General features: G+C 39.8%; 3 protein-coding genes across 3 annotated transcripts in view; 1 reads left to right on the forward strand and 2 right to left on the reverse strand.

Moving 5' to 3' along the window:
- Positions 1-6,100, forward strand: part of fbn1 (fibrillin 1) — a 63,390-nt gene extending 57,290 nt beyond the window's left edge. Inside the window, exons 62-66 of the mRNA XM_085152890.1 lie at positions 1,140-1,268; positions 1,361-1,480; positions 1,939-2,170; positions 2,248-2,419; positions 2,834-6,100. Of these exons, the coding sequence (XP_085009016.1) occupies positions 1,140-1,268; positions 1,361-1,480; positions 1,939-2,170; positions 2,248-2,419; positions 2,834-3,220 (1,040 nt within the window). The 3' untranslated portion in view covers positions 3,221-6,100. The remainder of the gene's footprint in view (positions 1-1,139; positions 1,269-1,360; positions 1,481-1,938; positions 2,171-2,247; positions 2,420-2,833) is intronic.
- On the reverse strand, positions 4,720-7,272 carry dut (deoxyuridine triphosphatase). Its single transcript, XM_085152945.1, has 7 exons — positions 7,147-7,272; positions 6,496-6,652; positions 6,244-6,335; positions 6,021-6,065; positions 5,846-5,920; positions 5,288-5,358; positions 4,720-4,851 (listed from the first exon to the last, which is right to left on the reverse strand). Exons 1-7 carry the CDS (start codon positions 7,253-7,255, stop codon positions 4,795-4,797), a joined length of 606 nt encoding a protein of 201 aa, XP_085009071.1. The 5' UTR covers positions 7,256-7,272; the 3' UTR covers positions 4,720-4,794.
- A 2,840-nt stretch (positions 7,273-10,112) lies between these two features.
- Positions 10,113-23,977, reverse strand: slc12a1 (solute carrier family 12 member 1). The gene is made up of 26 exons (XM_085152932.1): positions 22,556-23,977; positions 21,753-21,893; positions 21,337-21,412; positions 19,055-19,150; positions 18,711-18,850; positions 18,405-18,515; positions 18,205-18,316; positions 17,969-18,096; positions 17,678-17,762; positions 17,400-17,563; positions 17,203-17,310; positions 16,952-17,075; positions 16,508-16,609; positions 16,096-16,251; positions 15,911-16,010; positions 15,643-15,754; positions 15,212-15,352; positions 14,533-14,639; positions 13,608-13,690; positions 13,113-13,238; positions 12,048-12,176; positions 11,745-11,856; positions 11,513-11,599; positions 11,217-11,352; positions 11,018-11,085; positions 10,113-10,922 (listed from the first exon to the last, which is right to left on the reverse strand). Exons 1-26 carry the CDS (start codon positions 22,802-22,804, stop codon positions 10,787-10,789), a joined length of 3,129 nt encoding a protein of 1,042 aa, XP_085009058.1. The 5' UTR covers positions 22,805-23,977; the 3' UTR covers positions 10,113-10,786.
- Positions 23,978-24,609: the final 632 nt, after the last annotated feature.

Consider the following 24,609-nt stretch of genomic DNA (forward strand, 5'->3'; position numbering starts at 1 on the left):
AATTGTTTTTCCTTATTTCAGTCATATGTGTGATTCACTAAGGTGCATGCTCATCAAACAAGCTGTTCAGTGGGGAAAAGTAGTGGCCGTTTCCAGACATATTATAGATACTACTCTTCTTCTCTCTGCAGCACATCTATTTTGCGCATGTCCATCATTTTTTTGTTCTTCAACTCTGCTAGACTAGCTTGTGTCATTTCACGTGTCGACACAATCTTTGTTTTAAATGACCCCTCTTTCAATCAAGCCATTTTGATCCTTTCCCTTTAAGCCATCTTTCCTGTAATTGGCTGCCCCTCATAAACAGTAGGTGGGTGTGTCTGCTATAATCACCGACCAAATTAAGAATATCCACTGTCCTTGACATCTTACAGAAACAAGAGTAAATAAAACCGTTTGAGCATTTACTAACATGCAGTTTGCTTGTACATGCACAGATCTTATTATGTGAATCTCTACCCATGTTTAGCATGAATCCACAACTGTCATACTTTACATCCACTGACACCAGTAAGGAAAATCATGTCCACTTTAAATCAGCTTTGAAACCCATAGTTGGGTTGCCTGGGGACAAAGTAGACTATCCTGCTATGCTTTAGCATTATGTCCCACGCACTGATTGTTTCTTCAAATGGAAAGCTAAACTGCGAGTGTGTTAGCAGTCTTTCTAAATCTCAACCAACTGTGAAAAATAACAACACATTTAAAAGCTGAGATTTAGAGATTACTCTGTTTCCCAGCCTGAACTTCAACGTTGTGTTCAGATTTACACAGATTCCAATCACAACAATCAAACCTGTTTCTCAAACACCCACTTCTACATTTTTTTCCCCGAAAACTTGTTAATGAGCGCTGGCTTTTCTTTTATTCCCAAGGTCAGGAATCCAAATTTAAATATTTGTTTTTGCCACTTCTGATCTGATCTTCGTTCAGCTGATTAGGGATTTTATCCTTGAACCCCTTTCAGACATCAAGACAGTTTGTACCAAGAGTTTACAGTAACCTGACCTATTTTTAGAGGCCGGTGCCAACTGTGAATGAATTTTTATTGACTCAGCAAGTCCAAATCAGGGTAATGAGCCTTTATGCCATGTTTCCAGTTTTACCCTTGTCTGAACCTTCCCTTTTTGTCCATGCAGACAACAATGAATGCGCAACAGACCCCAATCTGTGCGGCTCCAGTGGCGTCTGCCAGAACACGCCAGGCAGCTTCAATTGCGATTGCCAGCGGGGATTCTCATTAGATCCTAGCGGACAAACCTGTGAAGGTCTAAAAACAATTTGTTCCAACCAAGCATCAGCTGATTAATCACAGGAAAAGACTGAGTAATTTTGTTTTGTGTGTATCTGCGTTTGACAGATATGGATGAGTGTGACGGCAATCACAGATGCCAGCATGGCTGTCAGAACTTAGTAGGTGGATACAGGTGCAGCTGTCCCCAAGGCTACCTGCAGCACTATCAGTGGAATCAGTGTGTTGGTAAGTTATACCGCTGTCCTCTTTGACAGCAAATATAACAATTCTTTCATTTCGGAACATCCTCATGAATTGGTTGCTGAAATATCAACCATATAGCCTTGAAGTTCTCCAGTGGAGTCTATTTTATTAGAAAATCTTCTCAATTTATTGTGTTAGTACTAATGAACGGTTGAAGTAGGTAAAAAATCAAATAAAAGGTAGGGTAACATCAAAAATGCATTTGGTATGTAAAATAAGTAGGAATAGCTAAGTTATCGAGAAAGCAATTATATGTACTGTGTGTGTCCTGATGTGTGCACCGCCGAATAAACGAGTGGTGATTAGTTAAATCTCTAATTTTAGTTTGAATGTCTGCACATATTTACGACATTCATTGCAGGCTTTCCCAGTATTGTTTGTCTCTTTTAACTGGAATGACCCCGTGTTTGTTTACTTCCCGTCAACTTCCTGTGACCCAGATGAGAACGAGTGCCTGAACAGCCAGATCTGCGGGGGAGCGTCGTGCCACAACACCCTGGGGAGTTTCCGTTGCCTTTGCCCCACCGGCTTTAACTACGAGCAGACCAGCGGAGGCTGCACGGACATCAACGAGTGCTCCACGAGCCAGAACCCATGCAAGTTTGGCTGTTCAAACACGGATGGAGGCTACTTATGTGGATGTCCACCTGGGTACTTCCGTGCAGGACAAGGGTAAGTAAATGAGCGACTGCGGTGGTAACGTTTCCTCTGTGTTTATAGGTTACTGATGGCTTTACTTTTGCTTTCAGACACTGCGTCACAGGTTTGGGCTTCACAAGTCCTGGACAGGGAAGTGAAATGGAGGATAATTCCCTCTCTCCCGAGGCCTGCTACGAATGTAAAATTAATGGCTATACCAAGAAGGGACGCAAACGTCGCAGCATTAACTCAACACAGGAAAATCCTCTGGAAGACATGCAGGTATGTATGAAGCACACTGTCCCCTGTTTTTTTTAAGAGAAATTGAAGGTTTTGAAAAGTTGATGGATTCTGTAAGAGACACTACGTTTATATTTGACTACTTTAAGTCTGAATAAAATAAATAAATGAAGGTCCCTGATTTCTTCCAAAGAGTTTTCCCCTCTATAGCAGGGAAAGGCCTTGTAACAAAAATGGGACCAAAACCTTCATGTAAAAAAAAGGAACAACTTTGTGTAAATCAGTATTAAATGACAGATCTACCAACCGATTACAAGTCTTTTTTTTTTTTTCATAATGTCTCCAGCGTCTAGTCAGACTTTAATTAACACTGATTCACAGATTCACTCGACTTCGACTTTACTATTGGACATCTTTAGCCTCTAAACTCAGCCAGACCACATTTTCTCTTTGCAGCTAACTGAGACAGAGGCAGTCAGCCTGGCCAGTGTGGACATCGAAGACACTCTCCAGTTCCACCTGAACATCAGTGACCTGAGTAACCGCGACCACATCCTCGAGTTTACCCCGGCCTTAAGCACACTGAGCGACCATGTGCGTTACAGCATCGACTACGGGAATGAGGAAGGCTACTTCAAAATCAACCAGAGGGAGGGTGTCAGCTACCTGCACTTGAGCAAGAAGAAGGGCCTCGTGCCAGGCGCATACCACCTTCAGATCAGCAGTATGCCCCTCTACAAGAAGAAGGAGCTGGCTGAGCTGGAGGACCAACATGATAAAGACTACCTCACAGGACAGCTGGGAGACATACTGAAGATGAGGGTGCAGATCATGCTCCATTAACCATCACAAGACTGAGAGAGGCAGATGTTGCCAGCAGCTGCTAATCCAGTGTCAAGCTCACAGTCCCCCCTGAAAAAGGCCAAACATTTCTGACTCTGGTTCAGCAGCTAAGCGTTAACGTCTACTCACTCTAAGGGCTCGCCACCAAAGCGACAAGACGGGGGTGGGGGTGGGGGGGATGGACTGTTCTGTGTCATTTGATCACCAAAGATGATTCTGCATATCATAGGTACAATTACTGTGGAAAGTATCCACCGAAGGTGTGAAAGATTCCAGTCGAAATAAAAAGCATATCACCCCGACACACCACTCCAGCTGCGTTTAAAGCACTATTGAGGGAGTGGATAGGGTTTGTAATTGTATGGTTTAATCTTGTATAATGATATGTGGAATCGGATGCCACATTGAAGGGCTTGTGGACTGCCGAAAGCTCTAAGGGCCAAGTTTGTTTGTTTTCTTAGAACTCAGCTTAAGTGGCGGGGGGATAAAAAGAAAGAGGCGAGTCCCAATAGTCTGAAATAAATTCATGTCCTCCCCTCAGGTAAATGACTATCGAACCTGGATACACACATTTCTTTGTTTCCCCAAATAAGGCTTAGGAGAGGAGAGGAACCCATTGTGGACTATTGAGATGTAGCTATGTCGGAGCTTGAACAACTCCTACCGCGTATTTGAACTATGCTTTTCCATTTTTCCTACTGACTAGAATAATTCATATTTACTGGTGCTAGCAACACATCCACATAGACTTTTGAATGCACTCAGTAGTGAACAAGGCGCAATCCCATTGGCCTTTCTGAAGGTTTCATGTCTTTGCAACAGTAACAGCTAGCTTCATAGCCTGCCTGCTCTCCTCTATACTACATGTAAATTGTGTTTATACTGTAATAATCAATGCCACTTTTAATCTATGAAGCTTTTGTAAACTAGAGGAAGCCCCTGGAATAGAGGGGAAGGGGTTGTAATGGTGCTTATAATGACCAACTACTTCCTTTGTAAACTGTGTATACATACAGACACACACACACACACACACAAAACACATTGATGATGCCAAACCTGGGCCTTCATGATTATGCACTGAGGTCTTCATGGCCACATATTCTCTCACAAGTCAAAAATCAGTGCTGCATTGCAATGGACCAGCCTGACACCAGTCTGTGTTCCATGTTCACATCAGTGAGGGTTTAGATGTAAATTCACAATAAAAACATTTTTGGAGTACATGTACTTACTGCTGTGTTTCCCCCTTTATCTGAATTGTATTACCATTGAAACCAAGTTGAGCAGGCACCTATATGTCCTCTTTCTGCACACGTCTGTATTAAGTAAAGGGAAGTTACCAAGTCTCTGGCAGATGAAATAGTTTGAGCAGATTACATTCTTGTGTATGACTGCCCCCATGTGGCCATCTGGAAGAATAGCTTTGTTGAGAATTTATAACTTTAGTGAACTTTTACTAGGAACACATGGTTTTCAGTCCCAGCAAAACTCTAGACTCAAATATAAAACAAAACTTTATTTCTTATTTTATCAAAGTTAAGACTAACATATTTTAAAAACACATGAGGGTTTCAGTTGGTTCCAGTTGATCCAAAACCTCCAGCGCCACGGTCTGTTTCATCGAGTGTCTAAAACAGAAAAGATAAATAAATAAAGGCAAACACTTGGATTTAAAGACTAAAACTAATCTGAAGAAATACACAAGAAAACAAATGCATTATTAAACCGTTATTATTTCTACATAGTTTTCTTTTTCCTACTCTGAACACTCAAAGCGACTTCTTTAAGCAACCTTAAAGAAGACTAATTTTCTGGTTCTGAAACTCAGAGGATGAGATTCAGCTTTATGACAATTTCTGTGTCACTTGTAGTGCTGTTCAAGTTCATTTTGTTTCACAGACATAAGCCTAGACATCTTTAAGTAGAGTAGCCTATAATAATTCAAGAGCAACAAAAACGGCAGCTTCTAATAGCCACAAAGCTGAAGCTTCGCATCTTTTCATGACCATTTATGTTGCACCGGTTTTAATTAGATCTACCCAATAAACTCAACTTTGAATTTACCTCTTGCTGCACCAGATCTGGGTAGCAGATCCTCTCACACACCAGCTGAGCAACTCTGTCGCCCTTTTTCACTGTAAGATTAAAAGGAAGCAGATGAGATAACCTTTAAATCTGACTGATCGATAAAAGTCTTCATATCAAGCGTTTATGTGTACACTTTCATTATTAAGCTCCAATGAGCTCCAATAGGCTGAAAAGTGTCAACAGTAAATATATTATTTATTTTTGGCTTAAATGAAATATAAGCAATATATGTGAAGCTCAATTTATCATTCTCAGATCACTTTTAGACCTTTTTTTGGTCTTCAAAGTGAAGCCAATAGCTTAAATAGTCTTTCACACAAATACCAATTCTTTTTTTTTTTTAAATCACAAATTTTACTGATAAATAAAAGCTGATAATTGCATCAATCTTTTAAAGTATCCAAGTCTACTTTTGTACCATACTGCATCTATATTGAGTGGAGCGCATGGATGTCATCCCCTAATCTGATTACTTTCACTGGTTACTGTGGTTATGAAAGACTGACAATATACATTATTGTCACCATAACTCACCTTCAAACATCTCTTTGCCAAAGTTGAACAGCACAACACCCACATTTCCTCTGTAGTCCTCATCTACAACTCCAGCTGAGGAGAACATGCGACACATAACACAAATTAAAATGTCATGTCTGTACACTACTGGGGTTAACTTGCAATGATTAGGTCAGATAGCTAGCTAGCTCACCACCAACATCAATGAAGTGTTTTGCTGCCAGTCCAGATCTTGGTGCTGGGGAGGGAAAAAAAAAAACAACAACACAAAAAGACAGTTACAGACGACCTGGTGTTTTACAACTGGTGCACAAACAGGAAAGACTAACACGAGTTCACACGACAGGTAACTCAAATTTAAAAAAAAACCAAAAACCCAAAAACAAATAAAAATTGAATAGCAGAGAGACACTCACCCACTCTCCCATAGCAGCCATGTGGAACTGCTATCTGAATGTCTGTCTTTACAATGGCCTTATCCATAGGAGAAATGGAGTAATCATACGCACTGTTAAGTAAAGACAGTAAAGGTAAGCTTATCTGCATTTTTAAAATAATACTTTAAGTTAAAGGTACAACCAGACTTAAATATACATGCACACACATCAACAGTCACAAATTAGGCATCTAGTGAACCTAACACAATTTCAGTTTAAAGAGTTACTAACCTGTAGAGGTCATAACCTGCTGCTTTAGCTGAGCCTCTGGTCGGGGTCGTAGCATGCTCAGAAAGTTTTGCAAATTTGAGGACAGGTCTTTCCTGTGCAGGGTTTGTTTCTGTCTTTGTTCTCTTTGATGGAGAAACTGCAGAAGCATCTGTGACTTCTAGGACGGGCATGTTGGCAAAGTATGCACAATTAAAAAACTACAGTACAATAAAAAATTAAAACCTACTAAAAACTAAGTAATTGATAATTAAAGGACGACACTACAAACTTCCACTAACAATCTGCTTCAGCGTGTTCCCGGGTCTGCGAGATCATTTGTATGAGATTCGCGCGTTCAGTCAAAGTAGTTAACGTGAGTTTTCTCGCGAGAGTTACTAATATAAACATTTCTAACTTCCGGTGGAAAAATATATCAGCCTACAAAAACAAAAAGGAAATCGTTGACATAAGCCTTATACATTATATATCCGAACAAAGCAGAAGGACTGTTTCGCTTACGTGGTTCGAACACGACAAACAAGAAAGAAAAGAACGTGACCAAACCAAAGCAGACAGTTATAAAACGCTAGGCAGGCTAGCAAAGCTAATGCCATTAAGCACTTCCTGGCGTGTCGGTCATGGTGGTGTTATCGCTCGTAATTTCTTGCTTGCCTTTATTTTTAGTTGTCATTTGAAAGTGCAGTTCTTTCCTCAAGAAACGTGGAGCGGCGTTAAAAACCCGCGAGCATAGTTGAAAGTCCTTTAGCAGTATTCGAGCCATACTGTTAATAATTTCGTTTGGCAGGTTTCTGAGGTTCACGAACGCCGCACTCCCCCCCGTGTCTCGGAGCAGCTCTAAGCTTCAGCAGCGTATAAAGTACGCAAACGATTTTATAGGCTAGAACCAAGGAACGAAACACGATTGATATACTCTTCGTCGTATCGAGTCGCAACCCAGTTCTGGTTGATAGGGTATGTTTTTAAATATAAATTTAATTTGCTGTCACAGCAGCTGGGCTAGTTCAAATCGTGGCATCAGCACCGAGATTTGGCATTATCCCCAAACGCTGCTGCATCATACCCAAAATGCTGTGCAGTCATCTCCAAATAGCAGGACAACATCTCCGACTCCATATGCCACAGCATGACCCCTACATGCCGTCATAGCATCTGAACGTGCTGGTATCACGATTTAAATCAGAATCAAAATATTTTATTAATCGCCAAGGAAATAATGTGGTTACAGTTGCTGTAAGACAATAACAGTAACAAACTGAACTAAATTTAATAATGTAAAAAGAGCATGTGCAAAAGAGTCTAACTATTGCACTGTGTAGTGTGCATTAGATGGGCAGGATTACGGTGGCCCTTAGAGAGTTTGTATATGCTTTGTCTCTAGGGGCAACCGTACAGGATTGATTTCTTGCATCGTTCTTTGGTGCATTTGGGTAATTTCAGTTTTTCACTGAATATTCTCCTGTGACTGGCCAGCGCGTCATGGAGAAGGTGGGAGGTATTATCCAGCATTGTCCTTATCATGGACAACATCCGCCTCTCTGACACCACCTTAAGGGAGTCCAGCTCCATCCCCACAACATTACTGGCGTTGCGGATCAGTTTTATTGAGTCAATTGGCATTTGCGACTGACCACAATAGCAGGATGGTACTGACCACAACAGACTCGTAAAAAATCCTGAGCATTGTCTGACAGATTTTAAATGACCTCAGCACCTCAGAAAATAGAGACAACTCTGGCCCTTCCTGTAGGCGGGGCTGGTAAGCAAACTGAAGGAGATCCTGATGTGGCCTGACAATAGGTCAGAGTTGGTCAAGGATGAGTCTTTCCAGGGTCTTCATGACATGGCAGCCAGCTCTTTTCTCCATCACAGTGCAGATCTGTCTTAATTGTGTTAAAGTCAACACAAGCCAACCCTCATTCTTTATATTTTGCTAGCAAAATGGGACATACAGATGCAGTAATTTATATACTGAGAGACAGAGAGCGATATAGATATATATTTATATCTGTAAAACAGGTTTTGTACAGTTCTAGCAACCTTGAAATTCACTATTTGGTATGATTACCTTAATTCGTCAACACAGCCTGAATTCTTCAGGCATTTTGAAGCTGTTTTTTGGAAACAGCTTCGCTCTGTTCTCTAGCAAGATGATTCCGTGCTGCTTAAGTAAAGTTAAGGTCCAGGATCTGGTGAGGCCAATCCATGACCAGTGGTGCTGTTTTTCTATCTAGGTATGCGTTTACTGGATTGGCCATGTGTTTGGGATCTTTGTCATATTTAAAAATTAAGCTATTGGCAATCAGATGCTTTCCAGATGGTACTACATAGTGGCTCAAAATCTGATTTTTCTTGGTTCTTGAGTGTATTGATTTTGACAGGATCCCATATATCACAGGCTGAAATGCAGTCTTAAACCACAGCCTACGGATGGCTATAGACACTCATTGTTGGGCTCCTTGCCTTCTCTGTATACAGTGATGATTTGAACCAAAAGTGTCAAATTTGTTTCTTCAATCCATAAGGCCTGGTACTACTGATTTGCCCTTGTGTCATTTGGCATACCTCCACCTGTTCTCCCTGTTCTCAACTGAAAGGCCAGATGCATCTCTCATATTCTAGATCAGCTCTTTAGGAATTAAGTTGTCTGTTACAGTCTTTTTTATGCTTGAATGATTCATAGATCACTGTTAAACAAGTTAAACAAACAAACAAACAAACAAAAACATGGTCAGGTACAAGGACTGGCCTGAAAATGACTGAAAAAACAGCCGATGTTCAAAGATCATACTCAGAGTATCTATATCTCTTTATCTGAGAACAGAGTTGAAGTTTAAGATTTTCTCCTTTGAATATCACCATCAGTTGAAAAGTTTGTGTTGGATCACAAATTTTAGCTCTTTCTGTGGGTTAAAAGTGGTTAAGAGGGGGATTCACATTCAGTGTAATATATTCATAGACACATAATATGATCAGGGAGTTGTGGCCCAATACTGACCAGTTATGCCTGTATAGGTGTGTTTTTTTTTCTTTTTTTTCTTGTTTCTTTAAACTGCAAAATTGCAACTACAGCAATTAAAATAATAGTTTTAAAGTGTGCTAAATTATGTTTGAACTCTGTATCGTTGATGTGACACAACAGATAGACTCTGGGTTATGGCTACTGCCAACGGTAGAGGTCGTCTTATTTGCTGATAGCGAAGGCTGATCTTGATTTGGCTGATATGTAGGTGTCATGTGTAGCTTTACTTTTAAGTCAAAAGATCTTTTATGGTTTGCAATGAATAAATATGTCTGATGAAGGGTAAACGTCATTATTATTAAACCTTAGGTTCTGCTGACTACTTTAAAAGTGTGCACACTTTTTATTCCCAGTGTGCCAAACTGTATAGAATAATCATCATAAAATGAGAAAATACCCAAATGATGTCTGTAAGGTACCAAGTAAGATACTATACATTTAAAACGAATAGACATCTAATTTATATACTGCAGCAAATACCCCATTTCCCCCTCCACTGACACATTTCTCTGGACAAAGAACATCTGACACTATAAATAAATATAATATATTCAGATAAGGAGACATCACAAATGTTTTTAATCTTTATTTCAGCTGATTAACATTATGTGCTTAAATAGATAGACTAAAATAGGAAGGGTAAAATTTACAGAATAATCTGATTTATAATGTTCTACCTTATTCCGTTGCCCTTAAAAAGTGTACTATGAAAGTAACATGAAAAATATTGAAAAAATGTCACGTGAAAGGTAAACATCTGTATAATGGCAGCAGTGTATTTTACACAGTGAAAATAACAAGTGTTTAAAAAAGAACTGATAATAAAGTTGCCAATAACAAGATGTTGATCATTTCTAGAATACACACATCTACTATATACAATTATTTTACAGTCTGACCATTGCACAGCCGTGGTTGTGTCTCTGCCTTTGTTTATGAACTGATTTGAATTGATTTGACTATGTGTTCTTCTAAGCTGCTACATTCATATTCAGACACATTCACATTTACAAATTCAATTTCGAAAATACAGACTTGTTGTGTGTGTGTGTCCTTTCTTAGAGGACATATATATATATCTATATATATCTCTATATATATATGCTTTCAACTGGAGTTATCCACAAATGCTTGATTGTATTACACTTTTCTGCTGGCCTGGAAGACTAAATATTCTTGTACATTTTATTTAAACATGGCTTGTCATTATGGCAACACCATTCCTTTTCCTTTCTAGCTATATCACACTCGGATTGTTGGCATGGAAAGTGCTCAAGAGTAGAAAGTTAGCACGCTCTTGTGGTTGCCTCTAATGAGCAGGGTGGGTGGAAGGTCCTTTGTCAGGATGTCCAGCCAGGCCATGTAGAGGAAATCAGAGATCGTTTCTTTCCGAGCTATGGGCATGCTCCTACAGGGGGTCAACAGTGTAAACAAATATGTTAGACATTGTTCTTTCCACAATGGATTAAGCTTGGTAGTGTTATTCAGACAATATATACTTACACAACGATTAAATTGGCTGATCTGGAGTGTTCCTTGAGGAGCTCATTCAGTCGTACCTGGAGGTGTGTCTGTAACCAAGCGACAGTTATTTTTTTTTAACAATAAATTTTTTTATTTTGTTTATATTGATATGAAGATAATACGTGATATATTCACTGTAGCCTGTGTAAGGTTATTACTTAGCGTCAGTGGTTTTTACCTTCTCCTCAAACTCGCTTAGCTCTTTGTCGGTGACCTTCCAGGGCTGCTGTTTCTGCAAGGCTCTAATCTGATCAGCGTCTTTGGACCCTTCATGCAGACGGAAAGGCTCAATCATCTCCTGTAACTCCTTCAAGCTGGAGAAATGCAAATAAGAACATGAGCTTTCTCTATAAATGTTCTTTTTCTCCCCTAAACTTGTAGCATGCTGATATTACAATGTGATTTAATTTTACTATTACTACTTCAGCATCTGGTTCGCTGTTACTTGTGCATGTGAAAAGAAATGGCAGTTACCTTTCAGACCTGGGCTTGATATGTAGGTCATCAAAGACATTAATGTCACTGCAGTTGATTCTAAACTTCTTCAGCAAGCCCTTCATCCTGCAAGTCAAATCACCACGCACTGATTAGCTTTCCTATACATGTACTTCATTATGTTGGTGTTAATGCTAAATAGCATTCCAGTATCGTTAGCAGCACATGAATTTTCATATCTTGCCAATTAAATATTAATTAGTTTACTCACTCCTCCTTATCCAGATCACTGCGTCCAGGCTGTCCTGCGATGAAGATCCTCATTTTGCAGTCTTTCCACTTCTTCCTGGTAGTGAGGATGTAGGGGAGGAGCAGTGTAAGACCTGAGAGAAGAGAAGCACATTTTTTTATTTATTGCTCCATGTTGCATCTTTCAGAGACTTCTACTTTTTAAAGATTTGGCTTGTTTCATATATTTTTGTCTCCAGTGACATCGAGGAGAATGTTATGGATTTGTGTGCACCTATCTGTTACGAACTTCAGGCAGTGTTCATAAAAATGATCCAAGAATTACCTCCGTCATCAAACAGCCACCACACATCAATGGTGCCTTTGGGCTGTTTCTTCTTGAACTGAAGACTGGCTTCCACCAGCTTCTCATTCATTTTGGCAACCTGTGGCGGTGGAGAGCCACACACCGACACTGGGAGAGAGAAAGAAAGGGAGAAAGATATGAGAGCAACAGCAGGAGGGAATATGATTGACTGTAAAGTTGGATATGAGAACTATCACAAACCAACATTAAGAGATGACTCTACATCACCAGAAATGGCCGTCTCTCAAGTTTAATGCTCCAATGAGTAGTGTGTATTTGGTATACTAATGACTGCCTTGTCTCGCTGTCTTGCCAAGATGCAGCTCAGGGATGAGTGTGTGTTGGCGTGTGTGTGTGAAACAGAGAAAGATTAAGCTACAGGCTGCAAGCCTCTGCTGTCTGGGTTAAAGGAACATTCTTAAAAGATGCTCTTCAAAGTGGACGAAAAGGAGTGTATTATTGGATTACAGTCTCAGGGGCCTCTTTAGTGGGAATGGCGGATTCAATTATGTCTCAATGTGAGCATGACCCTCCCCCCCAAAAAAAAAAAAAAAAAAAAAAAGAGTAATTGGTTTCATTTACTAAATGTAAGCTATTTGAGTCTGTGTGTGGAGGAGACTGAAAAAGAGAAACGTGCTTCCACATATTAAGAGATCACATTCATCTTTCGATGCAACGTTTTCTTTAATCCTTTCAGGCATAGTGGTCACTACAGTGGACGGCTATTCAAAGGCTGTTTTCTTATATTTGTGTGAGTGTTGATGGTTTACTTGCACATAAACCACTACATTAGACACTAATGTGTCACTCCATCCCCTGCCACCCACTGGTCGTTTAACGTTACTGTAGATATATGACGTGTTTCATTGTAATTATTGTTATTTAACTCTGTCATGCACAAATTATGACAATCTCAATCTGGATTTTTTTATTAAGTATTTTTATTCATCTTTTCATGTCTGAAGATGAATGTAAATGTGAGGTTGTGATAATTGGTGCATGAAAGGGTTAAATAGGAGCTAGAGACAGTCGTAAGATGGGTACCTCTGGTCGTGAGCACTTGCTGAGATGACTTCCTGGATTTCCTGAATAGTCCTTTTCCCTTCCCTCCATTTGGCATCATCTCATTATCCAGAGCCTCTTGCTCCTTTGCTGCCCTTAACATCTCCTCTGAAAAACAGAATGGGAAACATGGCTGTGAATATGTGTTACACAAGGTAGGATCCCTTTTCTTATTGGAAAACAAATCTGCAGAGACACAGCTATAAATTGCATTTTTTTTAATATCTTATCTGTGAACTACCTGACCGTTGTAAACCTTTATTAAAAGCTTCTAATCTACAGAACAAAGTATCTTGGTTTATCAGTGTTTTTATTATTATAAAGGGCTCTTGTGGGTTGTTGTGACACATGTACAGCAGTTTCTTACAACAGTTTTTCTTAATTTCTTGGTGGTTTGTTTTCTCTACCATGGGTATGTTGATGCTGGAGCTCTTGCGGGTTAAATAATTTAAAGCCTAAAGACAATATCATACAGACCTTCTGCCTCGACAATGTGAGACACATCCAGTCCCTGGTTCACCCTCAGCATTGCGGTCCCATATTCAAAGTCAAATGCATCGCTGTCAACAAGAGAATAAGAATGCTAGTCCAAACACAGATCTCCTGTTTATGCTTAATTACCTTTATGCTTAATTAAGGAGGTTGTGCTTTCAGTAGTCTGTGGTGAACATGTGTGTCATATACAAATACAATAGCTCAAAAACTTTTGAATGAATTCTAATGAAAAAAATAAAAATTCTGGCTTACATCCACTAAGAACTTCAAGGTCAACTTCATGATTAATTCGCTGAAAATTGACAAAAACCCTTATAACCCAGAAACTATGACACTTACATTTGGTGTGTACAGTTGGTGTGTGTGAAATGCATAATTAAAAATATGTCACATTTGACCTATGACCTCCCCTTTAAGGTCATTAGATTGATCTGAAGGTCAAAGTGAGAATAATGCTATATAGAGTTATTAAATGCTAAGTTTCTAATTGCCATTTGCATTAACAATGTGTAAGCATATCGGGATATATGGGCATTTGAAATATCACATTATTATGGCTTTGTAATGTACATTATAGGAACAGGTTATAAATGTTTAAGAACATAACAATGTGAATACATCCACAATGTTTATTTGTATGTTCCTAAAGATTTAAATGGAATTTACTGTGAAATAAATGCTACACATGTATTATAATGACATATTAAAATAGATTTCAAATGATCAAATAACAGAAGCCTACACTTTGCACTGGTTTTTTTTACTGCACTGCAAACTTCATAAAGTACGTTTAAAAAGCACATAGAAAACAAAATAAATGAAATGATAACTTTCAATGTGCTTCCCATTACCGAGTGTGTTATTGTTATAAAAACACACTATGTGTGTGTGTTTATTCGGCACTTACTGAAGTATTCCCACGTAACTCTGAACTGCTTCTGCCCCGGCAGTCCTCCAGTTTTTCTTGAAGCCTATCATTAATGTGTTAGGCTTCATACGGCCAAGACCAGAAGCCTATGAGGAAGATATAAAATGCCAAATCACAATGAGCTGTTAAGTGAAGCAATACAGGCACCATGTTACCCTGGGGTTATAAAACCGAGTGTAAAACCTTGATTAAGAGAGGGAGGGGGGAATGATTTCTAGAAAGCTTAAAAATTTCCAAGCGAAATAGACTGTAAGGCTGTTTTACTGTCAGATCACTCAGCAGACCTCACTTTATCTTTGCCGGAGCTCATCCAAATGCAGTGTTAATCAGTTATAGCTTTAATCTGCTGTGTTGTTTGAAGTAAGCTATCCGGACAATCATAAGAGGCCTTATCTCGACGGTGCAATAGTCTGAGCCATACCACTGTTTTTCCCCTCCGAACTTTTCTACTGCACATATGTCCTGGCCAGATTTTTAAGACAGCTCTAGATCAACAGATGTAGGGTGTTGTTTGGAAGACATGGGCCAATAAAACCTGCTTCTGTGAATCTGCTATCATATTCTCATCAAAACTCACGTTACACATTAATACACTGGATTATTGTGCGTTAACTAGATTTTTTTATTTACCTCTTAAATAAATTATGACCATACTGACCTGCAGCAGACTCTCAGCCCCTTCTCTGAAGTTGTCACAGGCCACGGCAGCGTAAAATGCCTTGCGTTTTTGCTTCTTAAGCCACAACTGGTTCTTCTCCATTGCATTGTTCATCTCTTCAACGGTCTCTGATCTGGGGCCCTGAGGGGATCACACCATACGGCTGAATGTAAGCGTTTTTGTAAAAGGGAAAAGCGGTCCATCTTTTTTTATATTCAGAAAGTGCACCTGACCCTAAACTTTAGTCTCAGGCGCCCAGACAGTTGGCATTTCCCTGATCCCTACTTCACATTCTTTTGAACACCCACTGCATGCTAAGTCTGCACTCTGATGAATTACATTTGCTTGATTTTGCAAATCTTAATATAAATGTGAGGTTGATTTTTTTAAATCAAGATTTTAAGACTGTCTGAGATTGCAATATTACATACCACAAACGCTTCGCAGGTGATGCATAGTCCATAGTTCTTAGAGAAGGAGTGAGCCAGGTCAAGGAGAGCCGGCCTGCTTCGTGTTGAACCCGTCAGAACTAAGATCTGAGGCCTGACGATGGGAAATAAGAACATTATCTCCTTTTGTTTTTAGGTTTCTGAAAATCTCCTTGATTGAAAAGTTTTACCTAACGTAAATTATCTTTGAAACTATTATGATAATAATGTTTGTCATGTGTGCTTGCAGGAATTGAGTGCAGGATTTTACCTGAAGTTCTTGACATGATCCTCCACGCCTGACAGAGATAGAGCATTGCTGACTGCACTCACAAACGTCACCGCTTGCGTGGACGAACCCCAGTTTACATCTGAAGATAAAATCAGTCTGGACAGATTAGCTCTACTTCTCCTGTCGCACAGCAAAAATCCTTCCAAGCAATCAAATAAGCTCACCGGGCTTCTTCACTGTGACATATATGTAGAGGAGGAATTCAATGCCATATGTGAGCAGAGCAGCCCACCAGTTGATAACAAACATAACAACGCAACAGAGCAATGCTCCCATCAGGGACAGCCACATGTTATAGTATTTATATGCCGGTCTCCAACCTGCATTAAAACAAAGAACAATGTGAGAAAAGTGATGGAAAACAGACTACATATAACATTAAACATAATCCACTGCTGAAACAGCTCGGTTTGTCAGGTAGTGCTTTATTTTTAAAATATTTGAAGTCACTTATACAAAGTAATGGATTACAACACTAACAGCAACAAAAAACGGTAAATGAGGATAGGGACAAGCAGAACTACCTGATTTTACTAACAGAATTTTTCCTTTATAAGCTACTTTTTAGACACCCACCTGGAGATTTGGCATAAGATGCATGGAAGCAGGAGAAATTGATGAGGGCATAAGATGCGAGGAAGAAGTTTGAGATGATAGGAGCGATTGTGTTGAGGTCACCTGCACAGACAGAAAATCTCTGTCACATTAAATTCTTTCACAGAGCGGGAATATCAAACTTAAACATGAACCAATATGTATCTGAAACAGGTTTGTGAATATACACAATAAGCAGATTGCTAAGAAGGAGTTTTAACTGTATCACTTTGCATGGACACCACTTGTCAGATGAAATCTTCCTTTAGTTGTTTGGCTTGTTTAGTTTATGTCAGTGATCTGTTGATGTGTGAACGTGTTTTCTGATTCATTCAAATTGGAAGACTTTGTTAGCTATGTGGTTTGAGACAAAGCATGAAATGTTGGTTTAAGGTTGGTGGTATGGTACAGCAGCAGTGGGCTCACCGATGAGAATGAAAGCAACAGAAATGATGAATGTGAGAACATAACCACGGATTGGCTCGTTGTTTTTGCCGTGTCCTTTGGCAAAGAAGTGCAGGGCCCTGTAGATGTTGTCTTTACACAGTGCCTGAGGAGAAAAGAAATGATGTGAAGAAAAATATTTTCAGAGGTTAAGAACAACATGTTTGCTTCTCTAACACTTTGCATTTTATTGTAGTACATTAAAAAAAAACAAACAGTGGCGATCTACTGACCTGGAAGACTTTAGGCGCACTGACAAGGGAAGCCAGGGCTGATGACAGGGTGGCTGAAAATGTTCCAGCAATAATGAGAGGACCAAACCCAGACACCAAGGTCATGACCTGAATCAGAGGTGATGAGAAGATGAGAGCATTACAGATGAAGAAATTGAATTCTTCTTAAAAGTTTCTTTATTTAGAAAGTTGTGTACCTGGAAGTTATTCATCAAGCCAAACTTGCATTTCTCTACTTCACAGGAAGAGAAATCGTAGCCGAGTTCACAAGCAACCGCTGTTGAACCGTTGCAAATTACTGGTGTTGTGTGATTTATGATGCTGGATGAGTTGCCTGTGGCATCACGGACAACAGTAGCAGCTGACCAGTCGAAGAAAAGAACAGATGGATTGATAAGCATTTTTTAGATAAAATTTGTGCTTTCAGGACACATTTCTTTCACTGGAGCTGCATTTAATCAAACATGTCACTTACCGACACAAAGAGCCATTGCCAGATAGGTGAGACCAGTGATCAGGATGGCTAACAAGGTACCTTTGGGTAGTGCAGCTTGGGCATCCTGTGAAATAATAAAGATTTGTGCTAAATTATGCAGATCTGTGCTTGACAGTTAAATACAATGACTTTAAAGAAATGTATTTATGTAAAACAAATAGGTTTGAATTAAAAAAAATATCAAGACAGTTAAAAACTCTTTATTCAAGCCTATGTTACGTAGCAGTTAATGACCCTCATGTATTACTCTTCTCTGTATGAAAAAATTACCCGCAAGTCTCCAGAGATGTTAGCTCCAGCCAGGATCCCAGTTGCCGCGGGGAAAAAGATGGCAAATACTGAAAAAAATGTCTCACCGTCCCTAAATTCTGGAGTAAAATTCTCTAAGAAGATTTTGGCTGTGAAAAGAGAGAGTGAGGAGAAATGGCAGGGGTTAGCAGCACTTTGTGAGTGAGTAGGATTATTTGTAATGAAAAATGTGTATCGGTTTGGAGCGGATGTCTCACATCTGTAATTGAAAAACCCTTGGGCTTTCTTTTCGTTGGTTGCAGGAATGACTGTGCCTACAAAAACATTCACTATGGCCACCAGCAGGATAACCAGAAGTAGAATTTGCGCCTGCGGTGAGAAACAAATGCAAACAGTTTAAGCTTTTGTACAAGTAAATGAGACTGTTGAACAAACAGCACCGTTTTTTCTCTCTAACCTTTGCCTCCCATTCCATCCCAGCAACTGATATACCCAAGAGCAGCACAATAGTAATACAGCCAATGATCCTGATGTCGTTCATTTCATCCACCATGATAGCAGAGTTCTCCTGTGTATGACAAAAAACCCCCCAAAAAACAATATATCTATATCTATATCTATAATATAATATAATATTATATTATATATATATATATATATATATATATATATATATATATATATATATATATATATATATATATATATATATATATATATATATATCCTTCTACAACAGCCTAATCAATATAACATGTCTCACCTTGAGCAAGTCGACCACTGTCTCAGCAAATCCCACCACATACATGGATACACCCACTGCATTGGCAAATGCGAAAATAAGACCAATAGAACCACCGAACTCTGGTCCCAAACTGCGAGATATCATGTAGTAGGCACCTCCTGAAATGGCAATGTAACGCACACAGACACATACAGTAGTGAATGATTAATAGAAAATTTAGTGACTGATTGATTTAATGTCAGGATAAGTTAAATACAGCTTTAAAAAAAACAAAACAAATAAAAAACGCTTCAGGAGATCATATTCAGGTGTTCTTTGGAACTTTGTGCCTTTATTTTTATCTTGAAATTTCGCTGCCTTACCTCCTCTCACCACACCATTAGTACAAATAGCAGACATGGAAATGCCAGTGATGGTGGTGACCACACAGCTGAGCGCGATGATCACAATTCCCAGACCTGAAATGCAAATATGCAAATAATCACTTTTGTAAAGTCCACCTACAGCACTGCTTAGTTAGGTGTAAAACACTGTGTGTGTGACATGAAAGCTTCCTCCCCACAGTTAGCTTTAAAAGTGCTAAACTTTAACATCTCATGGGAACCCCATGGGTTACCTCAGCTGATCTACAGTGGGGCAAAAAAGTATTTAGTCAGCCACCGATTGTGCAAGTTCCCCCACTTAAAATGATGACAGAGGTCAGTAATTTGCACCAGAGGTACACTTCAACTGTGAGAGACAGAATGTGAAAAAAAAATCCATGAATTCACATGGTAGGATTTGTAAAGAATTTATTCGTAAATCAGGGTGGAAAATAAGTATTTGGTCACCTCAAACAAGGAAAATCCCTGGCTCTCACAGACCTGTAACGTCTTCTGTAAGAAGCTTTTCTGTCCCCCACTCGTTACCTGTATGAATGGCACCTGTTTGACCTCATCATCTGTATAAAGACACCTGTCCACAGCCTCAACCAGTCAGACTCCAAACTCCGCCATGGCCAAGACCAAAGAGCTTTCGAAGGACACCAGGAAAAGAATTGTAGACCTGCACCAGACTGGGAAGAGTGAATCTACAATAGGCAAGCAGCTTGGTGTGAAAAAATCAACTGTGGGAGCAATCATCAGAAAATGGAAGACATACAAGACCACTGATAATCTCCCTCGATCTGGGGCTCCACGCAAGATCTCATCCCGTGGGGTCAAAATGATCATGAGAACGGTGAGCAAAGATCCCAGAACCACACGGGGGGACCTGGTGAATGACCTGCAGAGAGCTGGGACCAAAGTAACAAAGGTCACCATCAGTAACACACTACAACGGCAGGGAATCAAATCCCGCAGTGCCAGACGTGTTCCGCTGCTGAAGCCAGTGCATGTCCAGGCCCGTCTGAAGTTTGCCAGAGAGCACATGGATGATACAGCAGAGGATTGGGAGAATGTCATGTGGTCAGATGAAACCAAAGTAGAACTTTTTGGTATAAACTCAACTCGTCGTGTTTGGAGGAAGAAGAATACTGAGTTGCATCCCAAGAACACCATACCTACTGTGAAGCATGGGGGTGGAAACATCATGCTATGGGGCTGTTTTTCTGCCAAGGGGACAGGACGACTGATCCGTGTTAAGGACAGAATGAATGGGGCCAAGTATCGTGAGATTTTGAGCCAAAACCTCCTTCCATCAGTGAGAACTTTGAAGATGAAACGAGGCTGGGTCTTCCAACATGACAATGATCCAAAACACACCGCCCGGGCAACAAAGGAGTGGCTCCGTAAGAAGCATTTGAAAGTCCTGGAGTGGCCTAGCCAGTCTCCAGACCTCAACCCCATAGAAAATCTGTGGCGGGAGTTGAAAGTCCGTGTTGCTCGGCGACAGCCCCAAACATCACTGCTCTTGAGAAGATCTGCATGGAGGAATGGGCCAAAATACCAGCTACTGTGTGTGCAAACCTGGTAAAGACCTATAGTAAACGTTTGACCTCTGTTATTGCCAACAAAGGTTATGTTACAAAGTATTGAGTTGTATTTTTGTTATTGACCAAATACTTATTTTCCACCCTGATTTACGAATAAATTCTTTACAAATCCTACCATGTGAATTCATGGATTTTTTTTTTTTTTCACATTCTGTCTCTCACAGTTGAAGTGTACCTCTGGTGCAAATTACTGACCTCTGTCATCATTTTAAGTGGGGGAACTTGCACAATCGGTGGCTGACTAAATACTCTTTTGCCCCACTGTATTGGTTCTGAAGCAATGAACAAATTAATGAAGTCATACTCAAAGCCCCACCCCTTTTTTTTTAAATTTCTCTCACTTTCTCTCTTATCCACACATACAAACACTATTATCTACCTCTACCTCTCCCAACAGACCTTGAGCAGGTATAGATCATTAAGGGAGCTCATTAATTATCCTTTAATTATCTCCAGTCCCTGCAATTACATGGAACAGCATCTGTTTTTGCCCCAGATTATACATTTTCACCAGGTAAATGGATTATTTTTTATTGCGTTCACTGTTTGATAAGGGCTGGAGTTACAGGCGGACTCATTTTCAGCAAAAGTGCTCACACACACAAAAAAAACATTACTGTGGGCTTAGTGGCTATTTATGTGTGCGTATGTGTGTATCGTTGCCCCACTCACCCCAGCCTGCTTGACCAAAAACCCAGGACAGACGGATGAACAACATGACACCCCAGATGTTGAGCATGCATCTCACCTGTGGAAGAGAGCAGTGTAAATCTATTTTTCTCACTGTGTTTCATGATTTATTGTTATTTCAATTTATGGAGTAAATGTCACTGAGCATAATTTGGCTTTTAATTACAAAACAATCCAATGAAAAATATGTTGGGGGCCTTTTCTGACCTTTGTGCCCTTGAAACACAAAAGCAAGATCAAAATCATGTCCTGAGCAAATGCAAATCATTCCCAGATTCTGATCTCGAAAGCGCCACTGGGCCTCATTGTGTTATCGAAACCCACAGAGCGTCATCTTTGGTTTAGTGAGCATGGTTAAATAAAAAAGAAGTAGCTTACCATGACCTAAAATAACTTACCAGGACTCCTCTTATCCAGCCAAACTTTACCATGCCCTTCATATCGTCAGTGGGAGCAGCAGACTCTAAATCGTCAGAGGGGGTTCCACTGCTCCTCTCGCCATCGTCCTCCAATGTGTCTGGGACAGAGATCGCCCCGTTCTGCAGGAAGAATGAAAACACAAAAGGAAACATACATTTTCACAGTAACTAGATAGCATTTTTGGTGTTTATATGCATAATCTGCTGCAAGAAAAGGGGCGGCATTATAAAAAGTTGTGGTTTTTGTTTTCTTATGGCAATAAATAGGTGGTAGTTTTTTTTCCATTCTCTGCTGGCAAGGGTACTAAAATATCATTTTTTTTAAACCATCCAGTGGTGCAAACCTAATGCAGCCAATAAACCTAAATAATCTTACACATTTCTTTGACAATGTAGCCTTATAATAATTAAAAAACAATAAAACTTAAGTGTGTCAAGAGTGCTGGTTGTCATTCAGTTGTAAGAATAACTTTTGTTGTCCTTTTTAGTTTCACACGTTTTAAGATAAGGCTCTAATAATTGGACGGTGGCTACTGCACGGTTGTTTGAAAGAATAAACATCTGTAAAATATATCACTTCACTTTCTAATGAAGTGTGTAGCACAGGAGGAAAAAAAAACCCTGCAGTTAAAACGTCACTGACTTGAATTTGGAGAAAAATGGGTGCAAGCTATTTTCTCCAGAATGGCGGGTTGTGGACAAAACAGGCTTAACAGAGGAGGAGATTGGGTGCCAACCATAGTGGAAAAACAGAGAGATCTCACACATCTACATTCACTCACCTTCTGAAACACATCATGGAGCTCCTGCAGGGAGGGTCGCACAGCTCTGTGGCCACTCATGCTGCCTGCATTGCGGTAGAAGTCAATGTGGGGCACGCGGTCCAGAGTGTCATGACCGAAGGCGCTGATCACGGAGGGTCGCACTGTCCTGTGGTCATCGTTGGTCTCCTCATAAACTGGAGGTTCATCCAGGTTGGAATCATAGGCAGAGTTGATGTGCCCCCCCTTGTTAGAATTGAATCTCTCCATCAAGAATGCTGAAGGAGACTCTCAGATTTAAACCGTCAAGGATAAAAGAACAGTCTAGTCTTCAGACATCCAAAAGTTTCAAAAGCGCAGAGAGCTGGATCAACTTGGTGTGGTTGTCCTTGTTTACTGATGACTAGGCTATGAGCTATGATCAGACTTGCAGAGAACTCTTCTGATATTCTCAACTCCTTGCAAATGAGCTTGGTTTCTTTCAGATGGCTTACCTTTATACCATGTATCCCAGGGTCATACACTGGCTGTCAGCTATTGGCTAACTTACTGGATCAACCCTCAGAAATCCGAACAAGGGGTGTCAGATATGTCCTTGCTCCATCGTAAGGGACACAAAGACATTGCTTAACTATTAACCAAGTCATAAACACCAAACGAGAGATAAAGGTGCTCATTGCCTGAGTGCTGGAGAATTGATTACTAATATTATTGTCTGAAGAGCAGGGTAGCAGCACATGCTGTTCTGTGGTTGAAGTTTAAGTATAGTATTTCCTCAGACCTATGGATGAATCATTTGGAAACATCCACATGGAAGTTCTCACTAAACAGGTTTCAGACCCATTATGATGTGTATATTGTAAAGCGTCTGAAAAAGATAAGGCTAGTGTAGGCCAATAGAAAAATATACATTTCATAACATATGTTTGCAATAAGATATAATCCCGAGGAACGGTGTGATAACGGGAGAATCTATGTGTGACTAGTATACTGGGCCCAGAGTTGTATAACGGATTAAATAAATGTCTCTAATGATTCTCTTTGCTGCAAATTGTTATGGGGGAATGTTAGTGAATTGGTGAGCTCAGAAGAAATGGCCATATTAATGGGGAAAATGGGAGTTAATATAAGACCATGAATTACAGGAACATGCCGGAGGCCTTTCACCAGAGCCACATGACTTCTGAAGTGCCTTTAAAAGACCTTTTAACAGGTAAACTTCCTTATTACCGATACACCACAGTGATTTATGCACCCAGTGAAAGGGTGGCTAACGACTTGAGATCTGACCTTGGCTGTATTGCGGGCTGACAAAGATACTCCAGCATGTGTTTCTATATCTAAGTTGAAAGGAGACAATCAATTGTTCATTGCCTATCAAATCAGTGTTTCAACGTTTTTATGGTTTAACAGATGAATGATACTGACTGAGTCATGCTGGAGAAAAATTTCCATGCGGAGTGTAAAAATCTGCACACTAGATCTCTCCTCTTCCCTTCTGCCTCCCCATCTCGTTTTTTTTTTTCTTAATCAGACTCCAAAAGGCTTGTACACCTAATAAATAATAATAATAATAATAATAATAATAATAATAATAATAATAATACATTTTATTTAAGAGAGCGCCTTTCAAAACACTCAAGGACACTGTACACAAGCAATAACAACAACAAACATAATCATTTACAAAATAGTAAAGATAAAATGTAGAGCAAATAAATAAAATAAACTAAAGTAGCAGGATGGAAAGGTTTATGTGGATTAGGCTATTGTGAACAGGTGAGTTTTGAGTCTGGAGTTAAAAAGAGGGAGGGAAGTGAGGTTTCTTATCTCAGGAGGAAGGGAGTTCCAAAGACGGGGGCAGAGCAGCAGAAAGCCCTGGACACTTTGAAGCTTATGGATAGATTTTTGACTAAGACCAAAAAGAAGAGAGTTGCAGTAATCGACCCAACTAATACAGATATTAGTCTTTAGCTTTGAGACACATGTTCATTCCCAGGTTTACAGTGTTTTTTGTGGTTAAACAGACCCAGGCCTTGTCTCATTTTACACTGCGGCTTTCTTATTAGAGTCAG

The sequence above is a fragment of the Neolamprologus multifasciatus genome, chromosome 1, assembly GCF_963576455.1.
Source record: "Neolamprologus multifasciatus chromosome 1, fNeoMul1.2, whole genome shotgun sequence".
NCBI classification, from domain to species: domain Eukaryota; kingdom Metazoa; phylum Chordata; class Actinopteri; order Cichliformes; family Cichlidae; genus Neolamprologus; species Neolamprologus multifasciatus.